The following is a 20,534-nucleotide window of genomic DNA, read 5'->3' as shown; positions in this document are numbered from 1 at the left end:
ACTCGAACCCGTGACCTCAAGTTACCAGAAAGGAGATTCCAACCAAACTTCGGGAAGAATTTTCTGACAGAAACAGCTGTTTGAGAGTGGAGAATGGACTAGCTAGGAAGGTGGCGGCCTCTCCTTCCTTGGAGCTTTTTAAGCAGAGGTTGGATGGCCATCTGTTATGAATGAACTAGCTGAGATTCCTCATTGCAGGGGGTTGGGCTAGATGACCCTTGGGTCCCTTCCAACTCTATGATTCTATAAGTACCAGTGATAAGACAGTCCACAAGAGGAAAAGGGGCTGGAATGAAGGAGGGCAGGGGAAAGAAAACTCCTGGCACTCCTTCTTTCTTGCTACAGAACTAAAAGATTTCCCCGCTTTTTTTCTTCTTTTTCTCTGGGGTGCTGTGTTAAGCCCTCACCCTCAGGGGAAACAGGTCCCCCCCCCCCCTTAGAGGAAGTGGACTGGTCGGAACCTGTCTATGACATTGGCTCAGAATCCCAACCTCACTGTGCAGTTGAGTGCCCCCCCACCCCACCCAGCCTTGGGTCAGCAGCCTGTGAGTGGCTAGGTTGGGCTGGGAGAGAATCAGAAAATCTGGGGACAGCGAGAAAGCCGGAGCAAAACCTGAAGATCAATGGCTGGGAAACTGGTGAGGGGACCAGTCTCTATTGCTAATGGGAAGTTGCTAAGGGTGTTTTGAGTCCTTATTTTATTCTCTTGTTTCAGTTATGGGTGCCTTGAGTTTAAAGGTTTTAATGTGTTCCAGAAATGCTCATCTTTTGCATTTTAATGTTTGTGTTACTTGTTTTTATATTTGGGAATGAGCTGCTTATGACACTTGAATTACTAAATGTATAATAATAATTCTCTTTCTCCCTCTGCTACAATCATTCTTTCTTGAAACCCCCTTGTTCCACGTGGCTTCGATCCCAATAGCTTCCACCCAGCATATACCCATTCAGAGTCATGGGCCGGAGTTATTCCTTCTCATTCATTTCAATGGGTCTACTCTGAGCACGGCTGATGTGAGATACAAGCCAGAGCCCCAGGATGACATTCCTGGAAGGGCTTTTGCCTCGGCCTCTTCCTCATGCTGACACCCTCCCTCTTGTCAGCCTCCTACTGTAGCTTCCTTGGGGCAGAGACCTGCTTGTGTGGCAGATGCCACGCATTCTCTCCCCTCATCCTTCTCCCTCTTCCTCCACAGTTCCCCGAAACAGACATTGGGGATTCCGAGGATGTGTGCAGGAGGAGCCCCCTGAGCTTAGAAACCCTGGGGGACTCTGAAGACATCAAAGAGGTACGTGGCAGAACGAGGCGAGCAAGGGGGGAGGCAGGCAGGCAGGGGGCTGCTGAGGGCAGGCTGTGCTGGCTGCCCCACTCGTCCTGATGGACCAGCCCCCCATGGCGCCAGGGCTGGAGGGCTTCCCTGGCAAGCGAACAATGCAGACCGGAGAGTCTGGCTTCTGGGTTCCTGCCCGTCTCATTCTGGGCTGCTCTCTTTTTCTTCACTTTCCCCCACCCCACCCACCACCTCGGGGGTCCTGTCTCTGCCAGCAGTCGGCATCTGAGGGCCAAGAACCTCGTGACAAAGCGGCTAGCAAGGAGGAAGAGCCCAAGGAAGACCTGGGCAGCCCCCTGGAGGGAGAAGGCGAGGGCAAGAAGGAGCCCCCCAGACCACAGGGCACAGATTTGCTGGATTTTCGATGGGTAGGTAGCCTAAGGGGCAATTGGCAGAAGGGGAGGGGGGCATATCAACCGCAGAACTGTTGCAACAAGGTCCTCACACTCCCCACACAGGGAGGAAGGAGAACCCAGAACATTGGTGTGCCAGCCCTTATGTAGACTTTTGAAATTGCCCACCCTGTAGCCCAAGACCCCCCCCCCAAGGACATACTTCACAGAAGGAGGTGGTCTCCAGCAGACACACATCACAGGAGGCCGTCTACAGCAGACATCCTGTCTGTCAGGATACCTGTTAATGGTCCCTGATCGCATTGCCTGGGCAGCCTGGCCATTCTTTGGTAATGGCAAATACTCAGTTCCTGAATCCAGATCACAGGCTCACCCTATTCATGCACAAATATGCCCTTAAGACAGGATTTGGGAGCAAAAAGACAATGGGCAGGCTTTCTCATTTCCTTCCTCACTGCAGAGGAATATTTGAGGTCCCTGAGAGAGTTAAAATGGTTTCAGGACTGCTCTCCTCTCCTATTTCAGACACGTGGTTTATATACTTATGTTTTTGTTTGCCTTGTACATTTATGAACAGGTATTTTATATTTGAGACCTTAGAATTCTTATAACACTGTTCTTCAAACTTCTTCATATTGCTATTTTTGTTTGGAATTTGTCCTGCAGCTGCAGGAAAAGGAAGAAAAGGGGTTACTACAAGAGCAGCTGTGGCCCCCACCTGACAACAACAAAGAAGACCCCCCAGAGCCCAGAGTCAAAGAGGTCAGAAGCACGTAGTAATTGAGTCCTAGGAACTGCCTGCCACCAGAACTGGTGAGATGGCAGGCTTGGGTGGCCCTAAGTTGGAGTGGGTGGCCTTTTAACACAACTCCCAAGAAAAGAGTGTGCAGATTTCTATGGAACGGGACTGGGCTTGCGTCTAAGCCAGGCAAGGGGAAGATGTGGCCCTCCAGATGTTGCTGGACTGAACCGCAACTCCCGTAGTCACTGCATGCTCGCTGGGAGTTGTAGTTTTGCAACATCTGGATGGCCAAAGGGATAGATTTAGGAATAAAGGCTGAAATTTGAATAGCAACACAACCCACCACTCCACAGTAGGGGCGCTGAGAATTAGGATAGTACACAGTTGTTACTTACAAGGTCCCACAATGGATCATGATTTCACTTCTTGCTTGGCAATGATGGTTTCCACGCATCCATCCACCCATTAATGCAGAGACATGGGTGCGCATGCCCCAATCTCCAGGGGTTGCAGGCAAGATATGCTTTTCAACGTCGTGATATATCACCAGCTGAACATCGCGATGTCCCCCTATATCTCGATGTCTGAAATAAAGTTGAAGCTGTGTAGAGCCCTTGGCTGGTTTTCCCCATGTTGGGATTTTTGCACAGCACACAAACACACAGCTCATGATTTGCAATATATTGCCAGGTCAAAAATCATGAAACCTCAGGAAAAGCGGGGCGTTCTGTTCTGGGAGCAAATCAGGAACCGGGATGGCTTCTGTAAATCCAGGAGTGTCCTGGAAAAATAGGGACTCTTGGAGGGTCTCAATTCACCCAAACCCACGCTGCAATCCTGCAGATCTAACACTCCAGCGCGATTCAGTTTCACTTCATTAGGTTGCAGCCTTGTTTTGTTTCTTCTCTCAAAAATTAAAGGTCCCTCCTTATGACAATGCTAAGCCAGACCAACCTGAAAGGGCCGTAGCGGATCACGAGGCTTACTACCTGGCCGATGACGAGGAAACGCTCCTGGGCGACTCCTGCGCCTCCACAGGCTACTTCCCCTGCTACCGGACCTACGAGGAGTTCCCCCGCTACCAGCCCCCCGGGGACAGAGAGAGTGGGGCCCCCCGAGCGGGCAGGAAGAAGATCCCCCCCACCAAGGGGCAGGGAGCCCCCCAGAGCCCCCCATCGCCCCTGCCAGCGGCCAGTGTGAGCAGGAAGTGCCCTCAAAAGAGGAAAAACCGAGGGGCCCCGGAGAAGGAGCAGGCCACAGAAGGGGGGCTGAAGCCGAGGCTGCAAGACCAGCGCTCCCTGCCCCCCAACCCAGAGCAGGTGGGACACGATGTGAGTTCAAATTCTGGGCGGTGCCCAGCAAGCATACCCTCCAAATTTTATCCAATGAAAATAGGGACGTATTATTCAATAACAACAACAACAACAACAATAATTTTATTATTCATACCCTGTACATCAAACTGGGTTGCCCCAGCCACTCTAGACAGCTTCCAGCATATATTAAGAGCACTGAAAAACTTCCCTTTGCAGGGCTGCCTTCAGATGTCCTCGAAAGGTTGTAAAGTTACTTCTCTCCTTTGCTCGGGGTTCACATGACTCCATGCATTTCCCGGATGAAAACAGGACGTCCTAAGGAAAAGCAGGACATTCCAGGATCACATAGAAAAGTGGGGCAGCTTCTGTAAATCTGGGTCCATTCCTGGAAAAAAGGGGCGCTGAGAGAGTCTACAGCAGGGCTTGTGGCGCAGCGGTCGAGTGCCGTGGCTTTGCAGGGGACAAGGTCCAAGTTCGCCCCCAGGTGTGCAGGTGCCTTGTGGGAGCAGCTGTTAGTTCGCCACACCTGAGCTGTGTGGATCCTCAGAGATCTCCTCTCCCTGCAGAGCAGCTCCTTCCAGAGCTCTGGGGTTAGGCGCAGGCGAGCAAGGCTCTGCTGTCAGTGAAACTGACTCTTCACTCAGGGAAATAAACGGACAACAGGTCTTGCCCCTGTGGAGCCATTGCCAGGACTGAAGGTCCCTGCCTTCCAACTCTCTAAGGCTTCTCCTCTCCCAGACGTTTCCCTAGCAATCTCAAACTGTGTCTGCGCACAGTCCATCCCTTTCCATTTCTCTGTGCATCCTCAGAGACCCAGGGCAGGGGAGCTTGGGGCAGCCGGAAAGGGAGACTCTTCTGCATTGCTCCCTGTCTCTGGCTCTCCCTGCTCACTAAACCCTGCTGCCCCGTCAGCATCCGGCTCCTCCTCTCATTCCTCTCACCTCTCCTCCTCCGTGTCCCACCACCAGTCCCCTGGCTCTGGGCCTGCCTCCTCTGGGGTCTCCCTCCATGGATATTTATTTCCTTGACATCTGAAGGGCTGGGTGCCACTACCGAGAAGGCTCTGAGCCTGGTTCCCTGTAACCTCACTTCTCGCAGGGAGGGAACCAGCAGACGACCCTCGGAGAAGGGAACCAGCAGAAGACCCTCGGAGCTGGACCTCAGTGGCTGGGCTGAATGATGGGGAGTTGCTGCTTCGGGTATACAGGGCCGAGGCCGTTTAGGGCTTTAAAGGTCAGCACCAGGCCCTTGAATTGTGCTTGGAAACGTACTGGGAGCCAGTGTAGGTCTTTCAGGACTGGTCTTATGTGGTCCCAGTCACTAGTCTAGTTGCCACATTCGAGGTTAGTTGTTTCCAAGTCACCTTCCATTGCACTATTCCAAGCGGAAAGTAACCAGGCCATGGACCGCTCTGGCAAGACAGGGAGCAGGCAGGCAGGGTCTCAGATGGAGCTAGTAGCCCTGGACACAGAATTGACCTGCACCTCCATGGACAGCTGAGAGTCCAAAAGGACCCCCAGGCTGTGCACCTGCTCCTTTGGAGGCACAGTTACCCTACTCAGGACCATCTGAATAGTAACCAGTTTCCCAGAATCCCTTGGGCTGGAACTAACTTGTTTGCTTTTCTCGCAGGTCAGGCTAGAGACGGAAGGAGGAAGAACAAGTCCCCAGCAGTGCCCTTCTGCCCGGAGTCGCCCCTCAGTCAAGGAGACTCACAGCACCCCCTCAGAGCCCCGCACGACCCCCTCACGCCTCAGCCTCCAATTCCTGGTCTCCTGGGTCCGGAAGATCTTTAGGAAAGCGCCGTCGCCGCAGCCTCCACCACAACCCAGTACCAGCAGCGGGGCGCAAGTGGGGAGGCCGCTGGCCAGGCGGCTGGGGCGGTGGATTGCCCAGTACCGCGGTCGCATCCACCCCCAGTCGATGTGACCGAGACCTTGGGGGCCCGGTTGGGGTGTGTTGCAGGGTATTTTGCAGAAGCCAACCTTTTCCATTAAAATTCCTGCTTTCTTCTTGGCTCACAGCACAGAACTGAAACATGAGAGTCGTTTCACATCGCCACATGGGCACCACGGGTGGTTGGAGCCCTGGCTGGGATGACCCTGCGACTGTAACCCTTTTTATACTACGCCTCTTCCAGTGTACAGACTTGGCCTCCCCCTTTGGGGAGGTACTATGGGGAGCGATTTAGGATTTTCACGGCACGGGAGGAGGGTGGTGCTCAAGGAGCCAGCCAACAATAAACCACGCAGAGTAAGTGAGCTGTTTACTGGAAGAAACGGCTTCCTCAAAGGTGCCATGCCCAATGAGCACAGCAATTCTTCTCGGCCGATCTTGCCCCAAGGAGACAGAGACTAAAGGTGGCCACGTCCCACAGCTGCCCGTCTCCTTCTCCCATGGGGCCTTCCCTGAGACTCTGCCTGCCTCCCAAGCGCCTGCCTCTGCCTCTCCCTCTTTATACCTCTTCTAGTGCTGGGAGACCAGGGGAGAGGGGAGACATTCACCAGCCTGACTCACCTGTGCCTCTTGGCATCTCTCCCTTCAAGGCTGAAACGCACCCTTTTTCTCCCTCCTCCACCTCTGGAGGCAGCAAGCTCCTAAATACCAGTTGCTGGGATCGCAGGTGGAGAGCCTTGCCGATTTGTAAGGCAAGGCCAGGATGCTGGGCCAATGTTTGCTTGTCCTGATCCATCAGGGATCTACTTAGGCCTTTGCGTACACAGTGCTACTATTGAGTGAACAACCCTTTCGGGGGGAGTGTCACCTCGCAGCCAGTTGGGATGAACTTGGAAGCTTCTGGGAAGCAACTTTTGGCTCTCCGTAAGCGAGACCTAGCTCAGTAGTGGAACATTTGCTATGTACGCAGAAGGCCACCGGTTCAATCTCCAGGGGAGATGGAGGAAAGAGCCATAGCCAAAACCCAAGGCAGCTTTTGACAGCAACTACAAAGCTAGCCAAAACAAGGATTTTAGGTTGTGTGTGTGTGTACACTCACACGACAGCTTTACATAGTCCAATGGGTGGGGTGCCTGCAACCCTTCAGATAATGATGGGGTGGCAAGGGAGGGGTGGTACCTCTGTGCGGGGTCATGTGCTCCTTCTGGGGTAGTTTGTCCACCTTTGGTCTCCACCTGCACCCAACCCTCACCTGTGGCTCCCAGACGCCGTCAGCAGGCGACAGCGGCCACAATCCTGGGAGCAGCTTCGATTGGCTGGCTAAATCGGGTGAGGGGAGCCGATGGGTCTCAAACCCTCTGTGAGTCAGGGGCTTCCCCTGCATGTGAAGCCAGGCTCCTGGGAAGGGAGCCTGTCTAGAAGAAAATCCTGCCTTGTGGGACATCTCTGAGAGAGAAAAGGCTCAGGAGTAAGCCCTACGCAAATCCAGAGTGGAGTCCCTAAGGCGGTTGGAGGGTGCCTTGTCCGCCTCCTTCTGGCAACTCCTGCAGTCAAGCTGGCGCCAATTGTTTTGCTCTGCTTTCCTTTGGACCCCTCAGTGAGGCTGAGAGGGGGGTCTTGTCACCTGGGCATCCCAGGACCCCCAGACCCACAGCCCAGGCCCTTGCCCTGGGGAGGTCACTTCCGTGCTGCCAACACAGCCATTCACCCCTCGAGGCGCACTCCATTGTCTCTCGAGACAGACAGGTGCCACCCACCCACCCCGCCATCATCTCAGACCACTGGCTGGAGGAACTTTCGATGGGGCTCCGGAGGTTCCCCCTCCCAGCTCTAAGAGGCATTCCCTGCTCTTGGAATTTTGCTTCCTCGTGCAGCCAGCAGGGAAGGTCTCCTCTTAGGACCAGGGAAGAGTCTGGGTGTTGCTGGATTCCGTCTCCCATCACTCCCGACTGTCTGCAATGCAGGCTGGGCTGAGGGAAGCCGGAGTCCAGTGACATCTAGAGAGCTCCTCCCTGCCTCAGCCAAACAAGCTTCTTCAGAAAGAAAAACTGAAGCCTTCAACGTCCATCTTTTATGCTCATTCCTTCACGCTGCTCCCTGCTTACATCATACCCTCCAACATTTCTCCCATGAAAATAAGGACATCCATCCTAAGGCATGGGTAGGCAAACTAAGGCCCGGGGGCCGGATCCTGCCCAATCGCCTTCTAAATCCGGCCCGCGGACAGTCCGGGAATCAGCGTGTTTTTACATGAGTAGAATGTGCCCGTTTATTTAAAATGCATCTCTGGATTATTTGTGGGGCATAGGAATTCGTTCATTTTTTCCCTTCCAAAATATAGTCCGGCGCCCCCCACAAGGTCTGAGAGACAGTGGACCGGCCCCCTGCTGAAAAAGTTTACTGACCCCTGTCCTAAGGAAAAGCAGGACATTCTGGGATCAATCAGAAACTGGGACGGCTTCTGTAAATCTGGGACTGTCGCTGGACAAAAGGGACCCGTGGAGGGTCTGTTGCATAAATTAGTTCTTGGAAGCATGCTTTGAGACCAAAGCCCCAAATGCCAGCAATCTGCTCCAGCTTCTGAGAGCTTCTCCCAAGCATCCCTTAACACTCATAAGGGCTGAAAACTTGACTTTAAAAAAAGAAAGAAACGGAGGATGTGAGAGAGCCAACTTTTGTCCAATTAGAATGAGAATGGTTGAGTTGGAAGAGATTCCCCGGTCCTCTAGTCCACACTTCTGCATGCAGGAATCTCAGCTGATGGCAATCCAAGCTCTGCTTCCAAACCTCCAAGAAAGGAGCGTCTGCAACCTCCGAAAGGAGACCATTCCACTGTCAAACGGATCTTGCCAACAACAGAAAGTTACTCCTAATGTTTAATTGGAACCTTCTTTCTTGTAACTATCATGAGACCAAAGAGGAGAACCGTAGAGAACAATAATGAGACAGGCACATGATTGCTTTAAACCAGCAGCATGATGACACAAGAGGAAAAAGAACGGCCAGGGGAAAGAGGATGGCACATCTGGAAGAAGAATGGAGGACAGCAGGGAGCAGGGGTTGCCTTATTGAAGGTGGAGAAGCCTGCCAGGCCCAGCCCTGACCTGGCAATATGGAGAGCCAGGGTAGGGCCAAAATACAGCTGTAAATGTGAACAAGCGGCCTGCCAGCCTTCCCCCCCCCCCCCACCATTGTTGCTGCTTTTTGCTCTTGGCCACTTTTATAGAAAGGGAAGCTTTCTCCGCAGGTGCCACTCCATTTTCTAGGGTCGGCCAGTCAAGCTCTTGAAGCGGCAGATCTTTAAAATAACAACATAAACTGCACAGAAGACTTGGCGCAGAAAACTAAATGGCAGCGCTCCGGTGAATTTCCGGGGCCTGTGCAGCTAATGGCCGCCAAGGCCAACACCCTCCTTCTCCCTTGGGCTGCGTTTATTCCCGTCTGCAAGTCCATCTTGCTCTCCGCTCATCCCCACCGCTTCCAACCCCCCGTTTCCCGGCGTCTCCGGGTGTCAGCGCGCCAGGCTGCCCTTCTGGCCTGTCCAGAGCTCCCTCAGCTCCACCTGGCAGCCCAGGTCCCTCAAGGCGGCCTTGGCCACGTCCTCGCACGTCCGGTGGGCGGCCCGGGCCTCAGCGATCAAGTCCTCAGCGCCCATTTCCAGAATGAGCTGGGAGAAATCCCGCGTGTGGGAGACGAGGTTGCGGATCAGCATGCAGGCTTGTTTCTGGACCGAGAGAGAGAAAAATGGCAAACGATTCGCTTCGTTAGCACAAGAAAGCGCCCAGCGTCGCCTGGGAACTCTGAGAAGCAACAACAAAAATATCAGTGCCATTTCGATTCAAAATGATTCAGAATGTCGCATCCGAATGTAGGCCGAAACCTGCGCCTTGATCTCAAGGACAACTATGCAATTTTTCAATAAAATCAGCACCATTTTGAAAGGTTCTGCTCGCCACCTTGAGTCAAAACTTGTTACCCTATGCAGGCAGAAAACTGCTCCTTGATCTCAGAAACCATCATGCAAAGGTATCATTGCCTATGATACCTTAAGAGGCGTCCAAATGTAAGGGGCGAGGAGAGAAACAGCTCTCCAAAATATATGGCACCTTAAACAACATTGATACACCTCCTAAGTGGTTTACACTTCATGAAAATGTAAATTATTTACGAAATTATAATGTTCGTAAAACCAGTAAAATCAACAGTGTGTTAAAAAAGGTATATAATATTGCACTCTAGGGATTCATTGTGTGGTTTTCCAGTATGGTGTTAAGATGTTTCTGTTAATTTCAGTGGGCCTTCTCGGAGTAGGACTAATACTACTAATAACAACAATTTTATTGTTTACACCCGCCTCTCTGGCTGGGTTTCCCCAGTCGCTTTGGGTGGCTTCCAACACACATAAAAACAAAATAGAACATCAAACATAAAAAGCTTCCCAATACAGGACTGCCTAAGTCAGATAGTTGTTTATCTCCTTGACGTCTGATGGAAGGGCGTTCCACAGGGAGGGTGCCACCACCGAGAAGGCCCTTTGCCTGGTTCCCTGTGCTGAGGCCGTTTAGGGCTTTCAAGGTCAGCATCAACACTTTGAATTGTGCTCGGAAACATACTGGGAGCCAATGTAGGTCTTTCAGGACAGGTGTAATATGATCTCAGTGGCCACTCCCAGTCACTGGCCATATTCTGTATTAGTTGCAGTTTCCAGGTCACCTTCAAAGGTAGCCCCATGGAGATCGCATTGCAGTAGTCCAGAGCATTCACCACTCTGGCCAGACAGTCTGCGGGCAGGGAGGGTCTCACCCTGCGTACCAGGTGGAGCTGGGAGACAGCCGCCCTGGACACAGAATTGACCTGTGCCTCCATGGACTCCATGTGAGTCCAAAATGACTCCCAGGCTGCGCACCTGGTCCTTCGGGGGCACAGTTGCCCCATTCAGGACCAGGGAGTCCCCCACACCGGCCTGCCCCCTGTCCCCCAGAAACAGTAGTTCCAACTCCAGATGCAGCCCATTTTATACCTTCTTGATACCTTCAGAGGTAATTGTGGTTACGCCAGGGCAGAGGGTGGGTGAAAGAGCGACTCCTGTCTCTTACAGCGCAAAATTGTTACCTGCACGCCAGCTTCCTTGGGGTGCATCTTCATGGCCTGCAGCGCTGCCAAGGCCCCGCCCCCTTCCATGATGACCCGGCAGTTCTCGGGCTTCCGCAGCGCCAGCATGCACAAGGCCGCACAACTCTGCTCACACACCTGAGGGTGGAAACGCAGGCAGCCATGTTCAACCGACTGACGACACACTTGCATTTTTATTATATAGCAAGCTTGACGCCACTCTGGCATTTTATCGTACAGTAAAGGAAAGGAACTGGGAGCAACCAAGGAGAGCCAATGTGGTGTAGTGGTTAAAGCAGTGGTTTTCAACCAGTGTGCCGTGGCACCCTGGGGTGCCTTGAAGGATGATCAGGGGTGCAGCGGGCAGCACTGGCCCCGTCCCTCTTTCCTTCCCTCCCTCCTCTGATGCCCTCCTGCACCTCTGCCTCCCAAAGGCTTGCACAGCTGTTTGTTGCAGCAGCCCGGCTATAGGCTTCCCAGGGGAAAGGGGCCTCTGGGAGGCATCTCTCTTTGGGGCAGCGGGGGGCAGCTCAGAGACCAGGGGTGTCAGCAGTGGCTGCCTAGAGGACTCCCAAGAAGAGGGGGGAGGAGGCTGAGGGAACACACAACAAGGGAAAGTGCTCAAAAAGGGATGAGGGGCTGCTGGTTCACCAGGAAAGGAGTGAGCCCCACAGGGGTGCCGCAGAAAGAATGTAGTTGGTCAAGGGAGTCGTGGACTCAAAAATGTTGAAATCCTCTGGGTTAGAGGGTCAGTATAGGACCCAAGAGACCCCTCCCAATTAGGCCATGAAGCTCACTGGGTGACTCTTCTTCTTCTTCTTTAGTGATCACTCATAGTCAAGTGAGATTGTCTTCCATAAACACAGTTTTAAATGTGAGTTCGTAAGTTACTCTGGAGGCCAATTCTGGATCCACACGTTCTTCCACAGTGGGGACATACTGTAGGTTTCCAGGCAGGAGTTGATGGCTGTTCTCCAACTGGAGCGCTCGCAGGCCAGTGTTTCCCAGTTGTCTGTGTCTTTTAGAAGATTTGCCTTGAGAGAGTGTTTAAACCTCTTTTGTTTACCACCAGCATTACGCTTTCCATTTTTAAAAGTTCAGAATAGAGTAGTTGCTTTGGAGGACGATAATCAGGCATCTGCAAAACATGACCAGTCCAATGAAGTTGATGTTGAAGAATCATTGCTTCAACACTGGCGATTTTTGCTTCTTCTGATATTAGTTTGCCTGTCTTCCCAAGTGATGTGATTTTTTCGATGAGTTTGTGAAGTTGTTGTGCAAGTACAGTTCCGCCAACTTGGAAGACTTTGGCAGGTATTCCATCAGACCCACTGGCTTTGTTGTTTTTCATTTGGTTAATAGCTGTACACAACTCTCCCAGATTTGGAGATACTGCAAGCTCATCTCTAACGGGGGAGTTGCGGTTAAGGAGATGCTGGTAATGTTTTTTCCAATGCGGTGCAATAGCTTCTTTATCTTTTAGTCTGTTGAGCGTAGGGGCAGATGCCATGATTTATTGGCCCACAGATGGTCTTTGTGGCTTTAAAGAAACTCTGTGCATCACGAGTGTCAGCTAAGTGCTGGATCTCTTGAGCTATTTTCACCAGGTGTTCTTTGGTTCTCTGGTTTTTCTTTGAACCTCAACCTTAGCATTGGCATAGGTTTTTTTCCCCCTTAGTGTCGCAGTTTTTATCTCTTTGCCAGATCTGAAAGGCCTTCCTTTTCTTGTCAATAATGCGTTCAATCTCACTGTCATTCTCATCAAACCAGTCCTGGTGTTTCTTGGTTTGGTATCCAATAGTTTGTTCGCAGGCTGCAGTAATAGATGTTTTTAGCTTGGTCTGGTGTTCCTCAATATTATCAGGGAAATCTAGAAGCAGATGGTCCTAAGAGTCGTTTGGAAGCAATCCTGCTTAATAGGATCTTGAAGGGCTTGAGTGTTCATTTTGCTCCTTGGTTCCCTTCCTTGAAGCCTGCATTGAGGTATAGTCTTGATAGCCATCGTGGAGCATATTAATCGGTGATCTGTCCAGCAGTTGTAAGCACTCATCATAGCTCTGGTAAGGAGCGAATCACGGCAATCTTCAGCTCCGACGGTTACATAGTCTAAGTGGTGCCAGTGGTTTGACCGAGGGTGATTCCAAGATGTTTTAATTTATTTATTTTTTGTCAAGAGTCTGTTGGTAATACCAAGGTTGTGCGCTGCATCTTCAAAGCCCATGACACCTTTGGTAAAGGTTGTTCTCCAACTGGAGTGCTCACAGGCCAGTGTTTCCCAGTTGTCTGTGTTTATATTACATTTTAGAAGATTTGCCTTGAGAGAGTCTTTAAACCTCTTTTGTTGACCACCAGCATTACGCTTTCCATTTTTTAAAGTTCAGAATAGAGTAGTTGCTTTGGAGGACAATAATCAGGCATCTGCACAACATGACCAGTCCAATGAAGTTGTTTCAACACTGGCGATCTTTGCTTCTTCCAGTACACTGATATTAGTTTGCCTGTCTTCCCAACTGATGTGATTACTTTGTTGAGTTTGTGAAGTTGTTGTGCAAGTCCAATTCCACCAACTTGGAAGACTTTGGCAGGTATTCCATCAGACCCACTGGCTTTGTTGTTTTTCATTTGGTTAATAGCTGTACACAAATCTCCCAGATTTGGAGATACTGCAAGCTCATCTCTAACGGGGGAGTTGCGGTTAAGGAGATGCTGGTAATGTTTTTTCCAATGCGGTGCAATAGCTTCTTTATCTTTTAGTCTGTTGAGCGTAGGGGCAGATGCCATGATTTATTGACCCATAGATGGTCTTTGTGGCTTTAAAGAAACTCTGTGCATCACGAGTGTCAGCTAAGTGCTGGATCTCTTGAGCTTTTTTCACCAGATGTTCTTTAGTTCTCTGGTTTTTCTTTGAACCTCAGCCTTAGCGTTGGGCATAGGGGTTTTTTTCTTAGTGTCGCAGTTTCTATCTCTTTGCCAGATCTGAAAGGCCTTCCTTTTCTTGTCAATAATGTGTCCAATCTCACTGTCATTCTCATCAAACCAGTCCTGGTGTTTCTTGGTTTGGTATCCAATAGTTGTGAATAGTTGTGTGTGAATTTGTTTTATGTGTGTAGATCAGGGCATGCTGACCAATGCACAGTCTTACCAGTATGGCTCTCTTCCAATGGCATGAGGATCACAATGACCGTTAGATTCTTCCTCCGCCTTCACAGCCGTTGTCACACACCGCTTGTCATCTTCCGCCTGTTCTGCCATTGAGGACTTCTGGGATCATGCTTTGTCTAGCTCCTCCCCTTTGACCTTACTGCCTTGGGTGACCCTGCTAGGAGTACAAGACTCCTGACGGCTGTGCTCAGAAGGATCATAGGAACGTGCAAGCCCACTCCCCATGACAAGGTGATGGGCTGGTTGGTGCCTCTCAGTCTAACCCCCTCACATCGTGGTCGTGAGGGTTACACCTGTAGAGGTGAACAACCAAACGCTGCTTTAAGCTGCAAGGAGAAAGAGGCGGGATAAATGCAACAGACCAGCCAATAAATGGAAGCTTCCTATACCGACACCCACTCACCAAAGGGCTGCCAAGGTGCCGAGTCATGGCCAGCACGATGAGGTCTGTCCCTCCGGCATTGACGATGGCGTCCTTTACGTCGTCGTTGCCCGCGATCGCCTGGATGGCGCTCATCACCTGCTTCACCAGGTCCTACAATCCGCAGCAGAAGGGCAAAGACCCAAGGTGTGAGAACAGGTTTGGAAAGAAAGCCTCACGGTCTAGTCCCACCCGCTGCAGTGCAGGAATCCCGGCTCCGGCATCCAGGACAGACGGCCACCCAACCAAGTCAGCTAAAGTTTGGATCTGGGGTGGAGAAACCAATACTAAGATACTGGAAAACAAATACTATTCTTTTTTTTAGGGGAGCGGCTGTAGCTCCAAGGCAGAGCATCTGCTTCCCAGGAGTCTAGAGTCAGGTAGGTGGTCTGATGCAGTCGGAATAAAAAATTGTCCAGTAACACCTTAGAGACCAGCTCAGGTGTATCTGAAGAAGTGTGCATGCACACAAAAGATTATACCCAGAAGAAACTTAGTTGGTCTCTAAGGTGCTAATGGGCATTTATTATTATTATTATTTCGACTCCTTTCCAAGATGATGATGAAGATTTCTATACCGCCCTCCATCTGAAGATCACAGGGCAGTTTGCAATATAAGAACACAAGAAATACTACAATAACAAACAAAAACTCCACCATGCAAAGTTTAAAAGGTTTCCCCCCCTGTTCTTTTCATTATTAATATTACCCAACGCAAGCCCATGGAAATGAAAATGGTCGTCTGCGCTGCAGTTGGGACAGCCTCCCTAACGCTTTTGGCTTTTATGTATCTGAAAGTCCCTTTGCTTTTAGCTGTTTTTACCCAAATAACGGGGGGAGGAGCTGAGTTTTGGAGCATTGGTGAGAAAACTCTCCAAAGTCCCTGATCCTGCTGGAATCATTATTCTGAAATCAACTTTTCCAGGAGGAGTTTGGTCTCAGACTTCCTTTCAAACAAAACACAGATCAACAAAATGAGTGAAAATGAGTTTAATCCCTGTCATTTCTGGAATGTCCCCTGGAACTCCTGGGGAACAGCTGCCAGCCAGTGTCGGTAATACTGAGCCAAATGGATTGCTGGCGCAGTGCAATATGAAGATGCTGCCTAGATTTTTAGTCCATCAGTCCTTCCTTCGGAATAATGAGGACCGAAATCTTGATTTATTTCGATCCACTGCATATTCACGGATCAGGCCAGCCCTGCCTGGAGTGCCCCTGCCAGTCAGAGTAGGCACTACTGGGTTGGACAGACACAATGATCGGACATGGCAGCTACCTACATTCATAGTACCTGGTGGTCAATGCAGTCGGCCAGCAGCGCCACCATGAAGTTTAAACCGCCCAGGTCCACAATCTCCTGGCAGAACTCGTTCCGGACAGAGAGGCGCCCCAGAGTCGCACAGATCTCCCTCAGGACGCTGCAGTCGTCGGGGAAGGCTGAGAGGAGGAGGAGGAAGAGAAAGCAAGATGGTTTGTGAATCGTACCTGATTGTGAAAAGTAAAAGTGAGCTCTTGGGCTTCATACATGCAGAAGGAAAGAAAAGGAATTTGAAAAACGGCAATTACTGATTCATTGAGGATTTGATGATTTGTGGAGAAACCTCACTTGTAGATAAGAATAAGAATAAGAATTTATTATTCATACCTGGCCCATCTGGCTGGGTTTCCCCAGCCACTCTGGGCGGCTTCCAACAAAGATTAAAAATACAAGAAAGAGCAGTGATTAAAAACTTCCCTAAACAGGGCTGCCTTCAGATGTCATCTAAACGTCTGACAGTTGTTTTTTTCCTTGACATCTGATGGGAGGGCGTTCCACAGGGCGGGTGCCACTACCAAGAAGGCCCTCTGCCTGGTTGCCTGTAACTTGGCTTCTTGCAGTGAGGGAACCACCAGAAGATCTCAGCACTAGATCTCAGTGTCTGGGCAGAACAATGGGGGTGGAGACGCTCCTTCAGGTATACTGGGCCGAGGCCGTTTAGGGCTTTCAGGGTCAACACCAACACAGCTGCCCCATTCAGGACCAGGGAGTTCCCCACACCTGCCCGCCCCCTGTCTCCCAAGAAGAGTACTTCTGTCGTGAAGTCAATTCTCAATATTGCAAATGTTAAAATATTGTACGTGCAGGAATTGGCAAGCAGAGAGCCGATGGTTCAGAACAAGTAAGTTTAATGGAATGAGCACTGGAAACAACCAGGGAAACAAAGCAGCAACAAGAGGAAACCTTGCATGGAGTGTGGGAAACCTATTTTGGGGGAAATTGCGTCGAATTTGAAAAATCAATAGAAAGGATTTGACCAAAAACCGACAACACCCCAAACCTCTTCTTGGTTGTCTTTCATTGGCGTTGGAAAGACAGAGAGGGAGGTCTTGCCTCCGGTAACGCTAGAGTCGAATTCCCCCCTCCCTCTGGCCTGATCCAGAAGGGCTCTCCTTGCATTCCCCTGGGTGGGGAGGAAGGGGCAATGCTCCTACCTTTGGCGGCTTCGATGAGGACCCTCAGTCCGCCGTGCTCCGTCACGATCATCTTGGCGTGCTCGTGGGCGTGGCCAAAGGGCACCCGGATATCGTCGTCGAAGGTCATGAACCGCAGCCCCGCGCAGGCCTCCCGGACCACATCGGCCCGGTCCCCATGGCGGACAACGGCCCCGACCAGCAGGGAGAGGACGCCGCCTTTCACCAGGTCCTGCCGGTTCTGCTCGTGCTTGAGGGACGCCTGCCGGACGCAGCGGATGGTGGCCAGAGTCAGGTCGCCATCATCCTGCCGCTCCCGCAAGACCCGCAGAAGCAGCTCCTGCCCGGGGGCATCGAGGAAGTCGGGCTGGCCGTCCAGGAGGGCGGAGAGGGCGCGGAGGGCTTTGAGGAGGGAGCAGCCATCCTCACAAGCCAGGCGGCAGGCGGCCAGCACGGCAGGATAAGCGCCCTTCTGCCCCGCCAAGTAGCGGACGGCCATCTCCTGCCTGCACTGCTCCGCAAAGCTCACCAGCAGCTCGTCCACCGCGCCTGAGTCGCCATCAGCAACTGCCTTCTGCAAGGAGTCCAGAGTCTGTGGAAGGAAAGGAGCGAGTAGGGCTGGGCAATAGCTGGTTTTCAACATCACGGGAAATCGCCAGCTACGCATTGCGACACACCAGTAGATCACAATGGCTGATATAAGGACGGGGCTGGCTTTTAACATCGCGATACCATTTTGCACCTGGCTAGGTGAAGATGCCTGGGTGCCAGGAAGGGTGCTGCCTACCCACTGAGCTGTGCTCCTTTCCTAAGAAATAAACCAAGATTCTAGTGCTCATGGTTTTGATTAAAGCCCTGGTTTAAATAATACAGTCATAGCTGATGTTGTGTTCCGCTCTTCTTACGGACTTCCAGCATACGAATGTGGCAAACCCAGAAGTTTTTATGGTGCAAACGGCACAGTGCAAACGGCACCCCAAAACGGATTAAGTCCGCCACTAGAGGTACCACTGTAGAGGGAACATTCCCAGCCCAACTTCAGGAAGCCCAGGATTCAGCCTGAGGTCCTTGTGGTGCCACTGGGCCACGGCCCCTTCCCAAAGCGACCCCAGAGGGTTTCATCCTTTCTTGGGCGGCCCCAGGCACCCTTCTCACCTGCAAAACAGCATGCTGTGGCTCTTGCCCACCCAAAGAGGTGGAATTGGGGGCTGTCTTCACTATGTTGCTTAAGTCAACACCTGGAGAAAAGACACGGAGCAGTGGGAGCAATGAGTAGGGGTCCTTAGTCGGGATTCGTAGAACAGCAGAGAAGGCTGTGCCATCTCAGGTCTTCCCAGCCAGTTAAAAACATCTCTTCGCAAAAACCACACCTTGAGACTCAAACTGCTGGACAGCTTCGATCACGGCCTCTTCCGGATCCATGCCAAGGTCGCTGATGTTCTCCTGCACAACATCGTCAAACGTCTCCTGGGTGATCCGCTTGGCCGCCATTCCGACCTGCGGGACAAGAGTTTTACAGTTGGAAGGGACCCCAAGGGACATCTAGTCCAACCCCCTCAAGCATCCATGACAGACGGCCGGCCGCCCAACCTCGGCTCCCAAACCTCCAAGGAAGGAGAGTCCACAAGAGAACGGTTCACGTATGGTGGTGTGTGTTCTTCTTAAAAAAGAAAGATACTGTATAGGATCCCCAAAGAAAGGGGAGGAGCGTAGCTGAGGGTTTAGAGCACCCAGTTTGCCTGCAGACAAGCTCAGCCTCAGTCCCCAATGTCCACTCCGTGGGCCATGCGAGATATTGGCTGAAACTCTGGAGAGCCACCGCTGGTCAGCGTGTACAATATTGAGCTAGACTGACCAATGGTCTCCTGCAGAACAAGGCGGTCACTTATGCCCCTGTCAGTGCTAGAAACTCAGATATATAAGCTAGGTGCCAAATGGGTCCAAGGCTGCAGTCGCTAAAGAGTTTAACGAGGTCGGAACAGGCCAATAGATATGTGGACTGTCCCTGGATCAGGGGACTTTTCTTCTTTAAGTTCTCAAAGCTCTTAACCTCGCTCAAGGTTGTCCTCTGAACTAGCCAGATGTTTAACTGAGAATCAGTCACAGTCAATGCATAAAGTAAGACTTTAGAGCCCCAAAATGGCAACTAGACATTCTGTTTATTTTTTAAATAGATTTATATCCCAATTTTTAACCCAAAGAGCTCATTGTGGCACACAAATGTCTCCCCACCCCTTCCCTTCCCCTTCCACATCCGCCCTACCAGGTAGGTTAGGCTGAGAGAAAGACTGGCCCAAGGTAATTCCGTCAGCTACATGGCCAAGTGCAGATTTCAAACCTGGTCTTTCTGGCTCTGGTTCTGGTGACTTACATGTCTGAGTTTCTACCACTGCTTGGAAGAGTGTCCTATGGAACGCAGGGGGGTCTTTTCTGCTGAGTAATCAGTTTCAGATTGTGCATGAACAAGACATTTTTCATGCAGAAGGCGGGAAGGATAATCAGCACCACAGATCTGAAAAATAATTTGCTCCCTTTCCAAATGCTGCATCCTGCCTGAATATCCCCTATGAATTTCCTTTTCAGAAGATCTGCAGCCTGAGGTTTTTCAGACCTTTTAAAAAGCTGATCTGTTTCCCCCTTGCTGCTAATAGAAGGTTTTATCGTACTGTATGTGCTCCCATAGCTTTTGAATGGCATTTTAAAATGTAGCCTGCTAGGCCATGTTGACTTTTGTTCATTGTTTTATGATATTTGGATTATTTTGCATTAATTTTATTTTTAAAGATTTGTTGGTCTCTGGAAGATTTGCAATGAACAGCAGTATAAAAAATACGAAAATGATTAAATAAATTATTTTTAAAAAGTCAAGGTTAGGGCTCAGCACTGGTGCAGGGGAGTAGAGGGGTGGGGTGAAATAACATACAGAAGGATTGATCAGAATGCCTCCTTTTAGTTATTATTATTTTTTGTTTGTTTGTTGTTGTTGTTTAGTCATTTAGTCGTGTCTGACTCTTCGTGACCCCATGGACCAGAGCACGCCAATAATAATAATAATAATAATAATAATAATAATATTTTTAGTTTATTATAAACGTCCGTCTACCGTGACTGGCAGCAGGCACCCAGTCTTAGAAACTGGACTGAAAGCTGGGCTCAAAGGTGGTGAGATAACCAGCTGCTTCCCCAAACCCCTGGAGCTGAGATGCCTCCAAGGGCTCAAATATTATTATCTCTTCTTATCATTATTATCGTTCTTTGGTTACGAGCCCCAAAGCACAACCTGAATGCCAAAACGCAGGATGAAGAGCAGCTCCAAATCTCCAGTCCTAACGACCCCTCCTCCTCCTCCTCCTGCCCCGAAGACGCAGCCTGAGAGACAGCTGTGCCTCGGAGCATCCGCAGAGTGCAGGCGAGCCCGCCCTCCCTCCTGACACCCGCCACCAACGGGGCTCTGAGCATGTGCAGAGCGCAACCCCCCCCCCGCCAGATTCTATTATTGCATCACTTCACCTGGCGTGTCCCTCGGCGCTCGCCGTCCCGTCAAAGACTCCGCATTGGCAGCGAGGGTCGTTAGCGCGGCTGGCGCTGCGCAAGTTTGTCTCCACGCGGCTGCCGTAGGAGAAAGGGTGAAGCCGCCACAGGCAGCGCGTGCGCAGAGCGCGACCGGCCCACCCCTTAACGGCTAGTTTAACGGCGCTGCGCGTGCGCGTCGAGGCGCTAGTGTACTGCGCCTGCGCCTGCCCGTAGCCC

The 20,534-nt window shown here is 51.1% G+C and overlaps 2 protein-coding genes across 7 annotated transcripts; one reads left to right on the top strand and one right to left on the bottom strand.

Annotated features, from left to right (window-relative positions):
• The first annotated feature begins 493 nt into the window (after positions 1-493).
• LOC307207116 (uncharacterized protein) lies at positions 494-5,765 on the top strand. 4 transcript variants are annotated; one of them, XM_079960859.1, is made up of 6 exons: positions 494-638; positions 1,197-1,289; positions 1,550-1,699; positions 2,351-2,446; positions 3,347-3,745; positions 5,375-5,765. In XM_079960859.1, the coding sequence occupies exons 1-6, from the start codon at positions 624-626 to the stop codon at positions 5,669-5,671; spliced, it is 1,050 nt and encodes a 349-aa protein (XP_079816985.1). In that variant the 5' UTR covers positions 494-623; the 3' UTR covers positions 5,672-5,765. The 4 variants fall into 4 exon arrangements, with proteins under 4 accessions (XP_079816985.1, XP_079816987.1, XP_079816984.1 ...); XM_079960861.1 differs by having other exon boundaries at positions 1,547-1,699; positions 5,380-5,765; XM_079960858.1 differs by having other exon boundaries at positions 1,547-1,699.
• Positions 5,766-8,595: 2,830 nt separating this feature from the next.
• Positions 8,596-20,426, bottom strand: LOC307207059 (armadillo repeat-containing protein 6-like; the record flags this gene model as incomplete). Of its 3 annotated transcripts, none has more annotated exons than XM_079960753.1 (8): positions 8,596-9,362; positions 10,751-10,888; positions 14,316-14,447; positions 15,625-15,770; positions 16,806-17,376; positions 17,940-18,022; positions 18,155-18,281; positions 20,295-20,426. In XM_079960753.1, 7 exons carry the CDS (start codon positions 18,273-18,275, stop codon positions 9,150-9,152), a joined length of 1,404 nt encoding a protein of 467 aa, XP_079816879.1. In that variant the 3' UTR covers positions 8,596-9,149. The 3 variants fall into 3 exon arrangements, with proteins under 3 accessions (XP_079816879.1, XP_079816880.1, XP_079816878.1); XM_079960754.1 differs by lacking the exon at positions 20,295-20,426 and adding an exon at positions 19,888-20,007; XM_079960752.1 differs by lacking the exon at positions 20,295-20,426 and having other exon boundaries at positions 18,155-18,326.
• Between the last annotated feature and the right edge of the window lie 108 nt (positions 20,427-20,534).

The sequence above is a fragment of the Podarcis cretensis genome (assembly GCF_951804945.1).
Source record: "Podarcis cretensis genome assembly, chromosome: 18".
In the NCBI taxonomy this organism is placed as follows: Eukaryota; Metazoa; Chordata; class Lepidosauria; order Squamata; family Lacertidae; genus Podarcis; species Podarcis cretensis.
The sequence above is the reverse complement of the archived record's forward strand: the minus strand, read 5'-3'. Positions and strand labels throughout refer to the sequence as shown.